Genomic DNA, 14,457 nt, shown 5'->3' on the forward strand with positions numbered 1-14,457 from the left:
TGAATACAATGTGTTAATAATACTTGTAGTTTACACCTGCTGGACAACAGGACTTTCCTTTTGACCATTACTAATGAATAAGAGGGGACAGCAGTGACATCATGCATGACCATGTTGGTGACAGAAAGCTTGGTTTTGCCTCATGTTCATGAGCAAATATGAGCCCCTATCTATCTGATAATTAAACAATTTTGAATTAATGATACTGACAATTGTTTTTGAAATATTTTTTATTAACCTGTTTAAAAAGTTTTTTGTTTTTTTTATTCAAGTAAAACACAATGTTTTGGATAAACATAAATATTAACAATAAAGACAAATTGTTGAAAGAGCACATTATTAACTAGTTATAAAATATAGCAGCAGTTTTAGTAATAATTATAATAATAATAATAATAATAATACATTTTATAAGCCTTATCTTTAGTATGGAATAGTTCTAATATATATCACTCATGCTATTATTATTATTATCATCATTATTAATAATAATAATAATTATTATTATTATTTGGATGCTGTTTCAATTTCATATTTTGGCATAAACTTATTATATATCATGTCATAGTTTTCTGATATGCATCACTAATGGTAAGATAATCAAAACTTCAAAATGAATGGCTTTTAATATAATTTATTTTTTATCACTGTATTTTGAACTATTATTATGATTATTATTATTATGTAAAACATCAACAACTTTAATTAAATTCAAAGTATTATTAATGCATTACTATTTTTAAAAACATTTTTTTTAATGGGTGTGATAGGCTACAAAAGCAGCCATCAGCATATTTCATGTGCAGGTGCCTGCGCCTTTAAATGCTTGGGGGGAGGTGTCAGTGACACAATGGTGTAGGGAGCTGGAGCAAGTTGTACTCTAGCCATCCTCATTCAGATGTGTGTGTGCATGTCAGAGGGAACACACAGGCTGTGCCTCACACTGGATTACAGAACGCTCAGGCAACCTCAGGCTGTGCTATAGTGTGTGCACGGGAATAAATAACAAACAAGTTGCTGGAATGTCCAGTGCTTCTGCTGATGGATCTGATGTGAGATTTTGTGTTTTGGGGAACTGCCCGGCTAGCTAAGGAGTTACCTTTTGTTGTTCCCATCTTTCATGGTGCTTTTTATATTCTGGTATCGGACCACGAGAGGAAAGTGTTTATATTTGAACCTATTGTGGGAATTTGTGGGCTTTTCAGAGAAAAGCAGAAGATGTGGTTTATTTGCCAAACCTTATTATGGATTGTGCCTCTCATAGTATCTCCAATTCTAGGTAAGTAATGTAACGCTTAAAATATGTTTAAATAATTTCTGCCTATTTCTTACTACTAAAGCTAATTTTAAGATGTCAGTGGGTAAGTATGTGAACTAAACTAAAATCTGTATATAGATGAACTTCTCATTAGTGATATATATATATATATATATATATATATATTTATATATATATATTATTTTTTATGGTAAAAATATACTTAATTTTTGTCTTTAATAATGTATGTATTAGTTTCTGTCACTCATATTTTTTTCTAGATTATATGGAATTTTTGTGTCATTGTGTTCATTTTTATGTTTTTTTTTGGGTTTTTTTAATTATCCTTTTAAGGGGAATGCATTTTCTGAAAACTATAACATATTCACAGATGTATATTAGTTGTTTGAAAAAAATAACAAATATTTTGGCTTTATGAGTAAATATTCTGAAATATAAGACTTTGGCTATGTAGGCAGCATATAAGAAGGTGCTGCAGTACAGTATCCCTGAGTAAATGTTTAGTGTATGTGTTTTGTTTAAAATTATTTAGGAATTTTGTACTTCAGAAGTATTTAACTTAACTTTTAGTTGTTATTTTTCCATATTTATGTATAATGTAAATCTCTCAGCCACTCCTAGTGTGTTTTGCACTGGTATATCAAGGGTTAGCACCAAAGTACATAACATTGAATAAGGTAAAGGAATAACAATACAAATCTCTGAACCATGAAATTCCCAAGTTATTTGATATCTCATCACTACTGCTAAAATCTTGATTTAAATACAAGTAATGTTGCTAAAAGGTTCTAAGTCATTTTAAGTGTATGAGTGTAAGTTGCAATTGTGTATCAGCAGTGATTTCCTAGAGAGCTGTCCTTATCATAGCATTAGCATTGCAGTTGAGGAAACCCTGCCTATTTATAAGGGTTGGTAGAGGACTTATAATCATAAGAATAAGCAGTGCATGTTGGGTTGTTGTAGCATGGTTTTTTTGTGGTGCTTTTTCTTTGAACTTTAGTTTCTGACAGCTTGAATAATAGCATTGGTGAGGTCTCAGAATTGAGTGCATTGAAAATTGCTGCTAAATGGGCTAAAAGTGGAAAGACCTATATATGTAACAGGCTGCAGGGGTCATCTTATAGTCAAAGCATTAGGATTTTACCCTTGGGGATCATGAGACAGTCAGTGCTTTATGGCCCCTGAGTTGAAATTCCTTATAGTAATTCAACCCACAGTGTGTTTTATAGCTTCTCTGTAGCGTTTGACACCTTGACAGATTTTCCTTTTTCTCATACTAACAAAAGTAGCAGTTTTAAGGTCACAGAATCTGTTGGAAACCGGCAATGTGTCAAAGTATTATAGAAAAGTAACAAAAATGTCTGACCCTAAAGAATTGAACCCATTTTAGTGTCATAGAGACAGCGACTATAATCCTCATACAGTTCTGCAGTGTATTATAATGGAGGTATTAACATATACAGAGTATCAATCATATTGTGCATTGAATTTGCATTTAATAGCATGTTAATTATAGGCATATCTGCCTGTCATTTCTCTATTCTGAATAATGCACTTCCACACGTGAACAGCATTTTGTATTTCCTGAAGATAACATATATGTTATATTTTTGTATAAAAAGATATCAGCGGTACTGATTTTGAAATAGTTTGTTATTCACATAGGTTGCATTTGATGAGTTTGTTTTCTGTATTTAACCCTTTCACTGAGCCATTTCTTATTCTTTTGCTAAAGCATTTTTTTTAATCTAATGTTGGTATTTTCTACTTGTTTATACAGTAAGTACATTTGGTAGCTTATTGCCATGTTTAAGACATTTACCAATGAGAGATTCTTGAGAACCCTCAATGGAAAGAGGAATATCCCCTCTTTCCAAAATTAAGTCTCTTGCTCCTGTTTTATGTGGAGAGGTAGCAACTCTGGAAATCCATATTGCCTTTTCATTGGTGCAGGTGATTACTACAGGGGTCAAGTCGAGCAGGAACGCATGGGAATGGAGCACTATTTTTGCATTAGGAACTAGGTTCCCCCTGGACAGAGGACTAGCGCTGCAGACTCTGTTAGCGCTGTGGACTATGTTGGCGCTCTACAAATAACCAATAAAAATGACAGAGAATAGAAACACTTCACTAACACTGCTGCTGCTGGTAGGAGGAGCTGGAGCACAGTCTGGTTAGAGGGATAGTGAGATCCTCTAATAATGGGCAGTTACACTTCCTACAATACACTAAATGCAAGCCTGTCAGCAGTCCTACTGTGTGATCACCCCGCAATGTGTGTAACACATGGTGCTTACATTTCTGTGTGGCTTTCTCAGGGGTTATTTAGCTCCCCTCAGCAGAAATAGAACTATTGCACCTTAAGACAGAGGAGGATTCTCAGGCCCAAAGGCAACCATTTAACCCCTCATTGGTTTTAATTTGTTTCATTAACCTAAGTGTACAGATTATATACATATAAATACAGTGTATGTGTGTATTAATGTATTAATTAATTGTGAGGGGGGAGTGGAAGCCTTGGTGAGTTCCCACACTTTTTTTTTGTAGGACTTGACCCCTGGACTACTATTTATAATACTGAACACCTGCATCATAAGGAGATAAGTGACTCTCCATATAAGAGGTCTTTTGGTTTTCCAAAAGTGGGGATACTGGTTCCTATAGGTCATACACTAGAGAGAGATAGGGATTCTGTTAGAGCTCCACACTCCTTTAGCTAAATCGTTCTTGTGGCTAGTGTTACAAGAGATATGTGATTCCTCAATTTAAATCACTGACTTTGATTTTTCAAATGAGGAGCCATGTATCTCTCTATATGTGTTGCATAGATTGAGATATGGGCTTTGTAAGAGATTGCCTAATGTACTGTGAGCAACAGGGAAGTGCCTCTGAGTACCTCCTTATTAAATGTGATGCCATTATGGATTAGTTGATGACATCACCACACATTGTCAACAGCTGTTGCTGCAAATAAATGATAAGGGATCTGGATAAGGGTCCTTCTGTTCCTTGTTTATTAGCCCCTAGACATCAGGCAAGATATGCAAATTAGTTAGGTTCACAGGATCTATTTTGAAAAGTAGATGTTCCGGTGCTAAATTAATCAACTTTTTCCGGCCAGGCTTGTTGAGATTACTCCTTCTCCATCAGTATGGCTGTATGGAATTTTCCCCATCAACTAGAGACCATGAATACAGCAATATCAGTTGTGCATACTTATTAATTTCCTACTAGTTACAATTGAAATGTAGACAGGTTTCACTTAAAGGGATATTCTAGTGCAACAAATGCATATAGTATGCAATTTTTGCACTATAGATGCTCCAGCTGTGTGCTTAACTCTTTTGTGGGGGTTAAAATCTCTCTCAAGATCTGGAGAGAACTGCTGGTCTCAAATAGAAAATAGCCAATGAGCCAGTCTTCAGCTGCACAACCCTGCCAATCACCCGCTGTGTTCAAATCAGCAGCTGCAATACTTGCAGCTCCCATGCAAGGCTTAAACACATAGAACCTTAAAGGACCACTCAATGCAGTAGAATTGCATAATTAACAAGTGCATAATAAAAAGACAATGCATAAACACCTACTATTAATTTCAAATAAGCAGTAGATTTTTGTTTCTGACAAATTGTATTTTTTCCTACCATCATCCGGCCCCCTGTACCATGTGACAGACATCAGCCAATCACAGACTAGTATACGTATACCATGTGAGCTTGTGCACATCGGATCTTGTTCCCTAGAAAGTGTGAATACAAAAAGACTGTGCAAAATATGATGATGGAAGTAAATTGGAAAGTGTCTTAAAATTGCTGCTCTTTTTGAATCCTAAAAGTTTATTTTGAAGTGTGTCCCTTTTAATAGTGTAAACAGAACATACTCTAATAAAATAGAGCAGGGCTCGACAAACCCAGGAGCCTGGGAGCCACTGGCTCCTAGAATTGTACTCCTGGCTCCTAACGTTTTGGGTTATTCTCCATATATCTATATACAAATCCAACTGTTTGGCTCCTAAAAGATATGCCTGGCTCCTAAATATTCTTATTGGCTCCTAATTTTTTAACATATTCGTTAAGCACTGAAATAGAGCATATAATTTTTTTATTCTATAATGTTGCTTTAACTTTAAAAAAGAAAAAATATTTAAATTTGTGAACTTTCTCTTCGCTGATTACGTTTTTTTTTGTTTTTTTTCTTGACCATTAATCTATAGTGTACGCTTTCCAGTATTTATGAACGCGGCTTTTAATCTGTCTATATTATTATTATATGCAGGAATGATTGTTCCATAAGAATATTTATCAAATATTATTTCAATGCTTTTACAGCAGCATTTGAATTAATGGTAATTATAAAGCTTACTTCTTTGGTGATAGGTGTCGCTTCATCAGAATTAATATTCCGTTTTTTGTGTGTCAGGCTAAGTTGAAGCAGTGTTGAGTCTGTTGACAGTGTAAGCTGTCCCATTCATGAATATGTATATCAGTAATTGCTTTTACCTTCATAAATTCTCATTAAGTGCCCAAAGGAAGTAACATAATTGTCATAGACATTGATCCCCATTAAAGGCAAACATCTCTCCAGTTTTTTGATAAATTAAACATTACAATGCATTTGTCAGTGTTGTGTTGTGTATATAAGGTTTTTCCAAACAAAACCAGCAGAGGTTTGAATGTCCAAGCCTCTGATTTTAAAGGAAATAATTCCAAAAAAGAGTAGCCGTTAAAGGGACAGTAAACATCTTGAGACTTTTATTTAAAATGTTTAGTTATGCCTAATTGAATTACTTTGCATGTTGTTTTCATTTTTTATTTTGCCCCCCTTTCATGTAATTTAGCTAGGAAAATTTAGCAATTTTAAAATTCTCAGAATTTATAATGCACCCTGTTGACTTCTCAAAGCTAACCCTGCTACATATCTCTCCCTAATTGAATGTATCAGATAACAACTGCAAAACAAGGCATTTTACACTAACTTTATGATATTAGCTAGCCTTGCTGTCTGCATACTAAAACCTCGATTGGTTCCTCCAAATAAGGGTAAATGGGGGGTTGAGTTTGGCTGTTGAAAAGTAATTGCAGTAAAAAAAAAAGATGTAAATTTGTTTTAAAATGATGGTTGATAAGGTATTCTATAATAAAACAACAGAAATGTCTTGTAATTACAAGGTGTTTACTGTCACTTTATCAGCTTGTTTATAACTTTTCCCTAATTTGCCCCAGCAGTAATGGCTGTTTTTTTTATATAATATAAATCCAGAAGTTGCAAATCATAAATGAATTTATTTGTGTTACACTTACATTTTCATATGGAAAACAAACAAGCTATAAATTACCTTTTCAATAATTGCATAATATTATTTCATAATTAAAGGGTCAAAATAATCAAAAAAAAATACCAGCTCTTATTCAGCATGTCATTTTAAGACTGTCGACCCCACCTACCCTGCAAAGGGGTTAAACACACAGTAGAAGTGCTGCTTGGGATCCACAGAGCACTGCTGGTTCCGAGTAGTAAACAAAGCGGATCCAATGAGCAGCACTAGTTGCACATCTGAGTCATGCAATTAGCTCTGTTAATTGGATCAGCATCATTTTCAGATCAGGACCAGCAGTGCTCCATGGGTCGCCAACAGCTCTTCTACTTTGCAGTTGATAGACTTAAATTACATGCTCTAAGGAATTATAGACTTTATATGGACATTGCAGTCAAAGGTTTTCCTTAGTTTCATCTCAAAAACATATTTTTTTTATTTCTATTTTTTACAATCTCAGGTTTGCTTTCTAAATAAATCACCGGGACTCTTTCAAATCCATGAAACTTTGTAAATACTGTTTTTTTCTTCTTCAAATCTATGATACATTTTAAGGACAATCTCTGTTTAAGTCTTTATGCATTGTATAGAAGCTGGTATACTTTATGGTTGTAAACTCTTCTTTATCAGTCAGATGTTATTTTTTAAATATAATTGATGGCATTAAAGGGAGACTCAAGTGAAAATTAAACTTTCATGATTCAGATAGAGCCTGCACTTTTAAACAACTCTCAAATTTACTTTTGTTCTCATTCTTTTTATATTTATACTTTTTGAGTCACTGATTCCTACTGAGCATGTGCAAGAATTCACAGAATATATGTATATGCATTTGTGATTGGCTGATGGCTGTCACATGATACTGGAGGAGTGGAAATAGACATAACTTTGAAATGTGTCAGAAAAAAATCTACTCATTTGAAGTTCAGACTGTGGGGTCGATTTATCATCGGTCTGTCTGTCAAGATCCGCTCAGCTCGCTGTCTGCATTTATCATTGCACAAGCAGTTCTTGTGAACTGCTTGTGCAATGCCGACCCCTGCAGATTTGCGGCCAATCTATGCAATGCCGCTAGCAGGGAGGTGTCAATCAGTCCGATTGTATGCGATTGGGCGAATTGATGTCCGCAGCCTCAGAGTAGGCGGACCAGTTATGGAGCAGTTAAGACCGCTGCTTCATAACTGCTGTTTCCGGCGAGCCTGAATGCTCATGCGGAAACAGGGGCATCAAGTGCCATTCGTCCCTTGATAAATCGGCCCCTTAGAGCTATTGCATTGTATTTTTATCATGCATTTGTTGATTATGCAAATCTACTTTATTTTATTGGTCCTATAATGCTAATATGAAAGTAAATGGCAAATGTTGTAATGCTGTTTTGTCTTCCCCCTGTCCAACATACAAACACACATCATAGCACTTTCTAAATAGCACCTATGAGCCTTGTATATGTCATGAGAATACAGTAAAAATTTTATCATAGTAGATTTCTTAGTAGCATATGCACTTTTCTGTTGTATTGTAAGTACCAATAAATTTGCCTCCAGTAAGCATCTGCTGAACATCAGTTAGCTCTCCTTGATAGGAAAAAGCATGTGGACATAAACCAAAATACCGTAGCATGTTTTAATAAACCACAGAACATTGTACACCTCATCGCTCCCCAACCTCATTATCCATAGCATGGAAAATACCTCCAAGGCTCATAATTCAGCGAGAACCAGAGTTAGAAAAGTCTCAAGCCCACCCCACGTTGTATATCTATAACAATATAACTCTATTCTTGTCTGGGACCTGCTTTTTTTTATATATATATATATTATGCCGAACAAAAAGGAAGAGTAAATAGGATGTGCTTCTCTACTAACATTTCAGCATAAGAGCTGACTACAACAGTGCAACTCTCGGCAGGGCCCTCTACCCATTTGATCCCTATAACTGTTACCTTGAATACCGCCTATGTTTATAGCGCTACGGAATCTGTTGTCACTCTACAAATAACGGATAATAATAATAATAATTGGGAAACAGAAAAATAGAACATGTATTATTTCACATATAGTTTTTACTGGCAATATATAGAAGTGTGGTTCACCCTAAACTCCTTGATAATCTTATCTTAGCCATAGAATAAGCTATTAAGTATTTGTTAATTCCATGGTTGAGCGCTTCTCTCTCTCTCTTCCTATATAGTTAAATACTGACCCTTGGGGAACCAATCTCCCTAAGGGGGATGACTACTAGATGTGTTATCGTTGCCCAGTAGCAATATGGCTGCACCTCACTAGTGAGGCCTACAGAAGGCCAAAAAGCTTGAGGTTGTCATATCTCTTGTTCACATGCAAATTGCTTGGTATTTTAGGTTGTACTAGACTGTATACTACTGGAAAAGTCTTGTTTAAAATGCACATTTGGGGACTAAAACAGGCTCCTTTGGGGAGGTGACTAGCCTCAGAACAAACTATTATGCCTCGCTGAGCTATTTTTTTTCACTTATTGAAACGTTATCTAATCCATAACCCACACCATCACTGTACCCATTTGCAATACACAGAATACCCAGCTGTATTTGATATATGTGCATTCATTATATTAATTCCTTTGGTCCGTTTGTTTATATAGATTTGTGGCAGATAACATCTTTTTTTTTTTTATAACATTTTTGACTTTTTTTTTTTTCTTGATATGTAGTTATTTTAAATGACAAGCTTTTGTACTATACATCTTTAGTTAGAAATCTTGGCTAACTGTGAAAGGTTAATTTCATCCATATGTGGGGTCAATTAGCTATACTCACTATACCACCTTCCTGCTTCTGAATGCCATCTCCTGTGGAAGGACCAACACCCTTCCTTAGATTTCTTTGTAATCACTAGTACAGAACATGACAGCGAGTTCTCAGACACAGAACCATCTTTAAAAAGCCCAAATTCAAAACTTTATTTTATATATATATATATATATATATATATTGGAAAACATAAATCAGCCCCTAAACTACGTTATATTGCTCCTTTTTGTACTTAAATGGTCATTGAATAAAGTACAAAAATATCATTAATTTCCTTCCCCCTGAATCATGTGACAGCCATCAGCTAATGACAGACTCATGTATATAATGTGAACTCTTGCACATGCTCAATAGGTGTTTTAAAAAGTGGACATATAAAAAGACTGTGCACAATTTGATACTGGAAGTAAATCTGAATTATTTTTTTCTCAAATGCGTATTTTAATCGGAAACATGACCATTTAAAGTGTCCCTTTAATTATAAGATATAAATGAGGTATATATAGTTCATTGGAAGGCTTTGTATAAACTCAGGAACAATTTTTTGCTTTTGTTGATATAGTTTGTATGTACTATGTTTATTTAATATAGGCAGAATGGTGAGAACTTGCAAATATTTTCTTAAATTCCTGTTATTGTCTTTATATCTCCTGCTATTGTTTAAACATGGTTATACCGCAAGTGAATATTTGCATTCCTGCAGGAGCACGATAAAGCATATAGTTTGTGTGTCATCGTTTGTTTTGCTTTGTTTTTTTTTTTCGACTTTCAACAATTTATTCTAATCTAAGTAACTGTTTTATGATTAGGTATTAATATTTCTGATACTAATAGGAATACAGCATCATAAGTGGAATGTAATGGTGAGTCATTCTTGACAAATTCTTTTTTCATGTTTGTTTTGCTTTAAAATTCTTTAACGTTAAAGGTGATGCGAGTTCAGATGTTTCCACCATTCATTTTAAAAAGCATAAACATTTTAATGATGTGGTAGTATGAACCCTGAGACATGATATTAGGCAGGAAGTAGAAATGTGCTACTTCTGTGTTCCTTTAAAGGGACAGTCTAGTCAAAATTAAACGTTCATGATTCAGATAGGGCATGCAATTTTAAACAACGTTCCAATTTAATCTTATAGTCAAATTTGCTTTGTTCCTTTGGTAATTCTTAGTTGAAAGCTAGATATATGGAGATGTATAAAACAGCGCTTGGACTTAAAACACTTTAGCCTCTCTCTGTAAACCCCCTTCCTGGTCAACAAATTTTTACAGATAATAAGTAGTTGAGAGTGGCGCTATTAAAAGCTAAAAAGTGTTAAAAGAGACCAAATATAAAAAGTTTTTTGATTGTGTAACGTTTTAATATATTTGTTTGTAAATAACTGGATAAGCGTATAATTCTTAGTTGAAAGCTAGACCCAGGTAGGCTCATATGCTAATTTCTAAGCACTTGAAGGCCGCCTCTTATCTGAATGCATTTTACAGTTTTTCACAGCTAGAGGGCGTTAGCTAACGTGTGCCATATAGATAACATTGAGCTCACGCCCATGGAGTTACTTATGAGACGGCACTGATTGGCTAAAATGCAAGTCTGTCCAAAATAAATTAAATAAGGGGGCAGTATGCAGAGGTTTTGATACAAGGTAATCACAGAGGTAAAAACTGTATTAATATAACTGTCGGTTATGCAAAACTAAGGAATGGATAATAAAGGAATTATCAATCTTTTTAAACAATAACAATTCTGGAGTAGACAGTCTCTTTTAAAAGGACAGTAAAATCTTTGCTTATGCATTATTAATGAATCAACCTTGCAATATATCTTTTTTATCTGTTACTAACATTTCATGTACTTTAGCTCTAAAAATTGAGGATTTATTCATTCTAAGAACTTGAAAGCATCCTGATGACTTCTCAAGGCTAACCCTGTTGCATATATTTCCCTAATTGGCTTTAACTGATAACAACTGCAAAACAACATATTTTATACCAACATTATGACCGTGGCTAGTCTGAAAACTAAAGCCTGGATTGGCTCCTACAAATAATGCATGTGGTGTATGGAGTTTGACTATTGATAAGTAATTGCAGCAAGCAAAATGTTAATTTCTTTTGACTTGACTTATATGTTATTCTATAGCAACCCAACAGAAATGTCTTGTAATTATCTATTTGTTGCAGCCAAAATCATTTAAAAAAAAAATTGTTAAGAAGCAGTGGTCATTAGACCGCTGCTTCCTAACGTAGACGCCAGCTCTGAGTTAGCGGAACAAAATCACCCCAGACAAATCAGACCTGGGTGATTGACAGCCTCTGCTGGAATGCGATTGGCCGCGCTAGCAAGGGGCGGCATTGCACCAGCAGCTGCTGGTGCAATGATAAATACGGGCAGTGTATTGCTGCCCGCGATACCAGGCAGATAGGTTCGCTGGAGCGAGTCTTGTCCACCCTGTGCTTCTTAAAAGTTGAGCTTTTAAGAAAGTTCCAGGGATACAAAGGAATGAGTACTATATGGTATGGTATACTACATATACAATATATACTCATAGTTTTATATTATTAATATTATTATTTTATTTTGTAAATTGCCATCCAGTTCATGGTAAATGTGTATGTGTATGCATTCATATTATATTATATTATATATGCAAAAATAATTATATACATTGTATTTAAGTTAAATATACAGCTAAATGTCTGATAGGAGCCCACAGCACATTGCAGCTCCTAAACAGGACAGTGCAAGTGGGGGCTACATAGGTATGCTGCTCCTAATTGGCTCTCCGAATATGTCCTACTGTGAGTCTTTGCAGGTAGTTACCAATGGACATTAATGCAAAAGTAACATGCTCTAAATAATTAGAGCATTTTTTATGCATTAGGCTATTCCTTTAATTCATTTGAATTAATTCACAGCTGTCCTATAAAATGGATATTATGCACAGTAGTTTATAGATATATTGAATTACACCACACTCTAAACATATTTTTGCATATTCATGTATGCTATAATTCAATTGAGTCATGTAAACATGTTGAAAATGACAAAGTAAATAAGCAGGCGCCAGTTTAATATATTGTACATTCTGGGATCCTGATTATAATTATAGTTACTAACATTGATTAGGAGCGTGATCAATATTTATTTCCTAGGACAGAATTGAGACATATGAATTAAAACCATCTGCTGTTTTTTGCAAGCGGATTAACAAAGACAACAAATGGGTGAAGTAATTATAGATTCTTGTTATATTTTTGTGTAATATATCAATAAGATTAATGCAAAGACAGGATTAGGGTATTGAACGTGTGTGTGTAGCTTGTTAATAGCAGAGATTAGTATGTTTATATGTGATGTGTTCTATAATATTTGGATGTACAGTATATCACCTTTTAGGATAATTATGCAGACCTAAAATGGTAGCTCTTAAAGGGATTGTACCTCCAAGGCAAGTGGTCGACAGACCTGTTTTAACATTAAGGAGCAAGACAGTGGAATTTGTATATAGATATATGAAGAATAACCCAAAAAGTTAGGAGCTAAGGGTAAAATTTTAGGAGCCAGTTGCTCCGCAGATCTTGGGTTTGTTGAGCCCTGTCATAGATCAATTATAAAATAAGCTCTGTTTGATATTTAAAAAGCTTGGGGTAAAATGCCATTCAGAAAACGGTTTGTCAAAGTTTGTAAAACTCTCAACCTTGGCCTACGATAAAAAGATAGACGATTAAAAAAACAATGTCCTTGGTGAGACAAATCAAATTAAAATGTTCCGACTCTTATTGATCCTTGAAAAGTAAATGTGCTTAAGAGAAATAAGTTGACACGTAATGATTTTTTTTCGCAGATCCTACAATTAGGTGTAGTTTCTCCTTTAATTATAATGTAGCAGTGATATACCAGGTTAAAATAGAGGACCACAAAACTGATTTGATGATGGCTGAATAAAAACAAGTTAACAGTTTTTGAGATAGGCCACATTTTTTAAGTTTTGCCTTAAGAAGTTCAAACGGTGTAGACAGGGCCGGATTTACATCGCAGGTGCCTGTAAGCACAAAAATCTGAAGCCAACCAAAAGTGGCGGTGCGTGCACCATCAAGGTCAGGAGCAGACCACAGCACTTTTTGACTGGAGACTGAGTCAGAGTGGGAGGGTAGGTACTTACTCGCTAGTTGCTGACTCTCTCCTCTCCTCGACCTCGGACCCTCCTCACCAGAAAATGGGTGTAACTGCGCTGTCAGAGTCTTTAATAAAATATATTTTTTAAAAAGTTATTGACAGTGACTGCATCTTTTTAAAAAAAAAAAAAAAGTTAATACACTGACTACAGGCAGGCGCCGTGTTGCCCCTTGCTGCAATGCGCCTGTAGGCACATGCCTACTGTGCCTAATGGCATATCCTGCCCTGGTTGTAGAGTCTTTAAAAACACAATTGAACAAAAAAGCTTCAAACATATTCATGTTCACTTGGTTTGAAATCTATAGGGATGTATTTTAAATTAACACTTGGCTTCTTCTTCCCTGGGTTTCTAACCTACGTATAGGTTATCCTGTGTGTGTGTGTGTGTGTATATAGAGAGATGTAGAGAGAGAGAGAGAGATGTAAAGTAGTGAGTGTACAGCTTGTATAACAGTGTAAATTTGCTATTGCCTCAAAATAACTCAACACACAACCATTAATGTCTAAACAGTTGGCAACAAAAGTGAGTACACCCCTAAGTGGAAATGTCCAAATTGGACCTAAAGTGTCAATATTTTGTGTGGCCACCATTATTTTTCAGCACTGCCTTAACCCTCTTGGGTATGGAGTTCACCAGAGCTTCACAGGCTGCCACTGGAGTCCTCTTCCATTCCTCCATGACGACATCACGGAGCTGGTGGATGTTAGAGAACTTCGCTCCCCCACCTTCCATTTGAGGATGCCCCACAGATGTTCAATAGGGTTTAGGTCTGGGAACATGCTTGGCCAGTCCATCACCTTTACCCTCAGCTTCTTTAACAAGGCAGTGGTTGTTTTGGAAGTTTGTTTGGGGTCATTATCATGTTGGAATACTGCCCTGCGGCCCAGTCTCTGAAGGG

The 14,457-nt window shown here is 35.3% G+C and overlaps 1 protein-coding gene across 1 annotated transcript in view; it reads left to right on the forward strand.

Annotated features, from left to right (window-relative positions):
* The first annotated feature begins 920 nt into the window (after window positions 1-920).
* The window catches only part of ROBO3 (roundabout guidance receptor 3), a 255,098-nt gene continuing 241,561 nt past the window's right edge, over window positions 921-14,457 (forward strand). Inside the window, exon 1 of the mRNA XM_053690485.1 lies at window positions 921-1,279. Within this exon, the coding sequence (XP_053546460.1) occupies window positions 1,219-1,279 (61 nt within the window). The 5' untranslated portion in view covers window positions 921-1,218. The remainder of the gene's footprint in view (window positions 1,280-14,457) is intronic.

Source organism: Bombina bombina, chromosome 8, assembly GCF_027579735.1.
Source record: "Bombina bombina isolate aBomBom1 chromosome 8, aBomBom1.pri, whole genome shotgun sequence".
Lineage (NCBI taxonomy): Eukaryota > Metazoa > Chordata > Amphibia > Anura > Bombinatoridae > Bombina > Bombina bombina.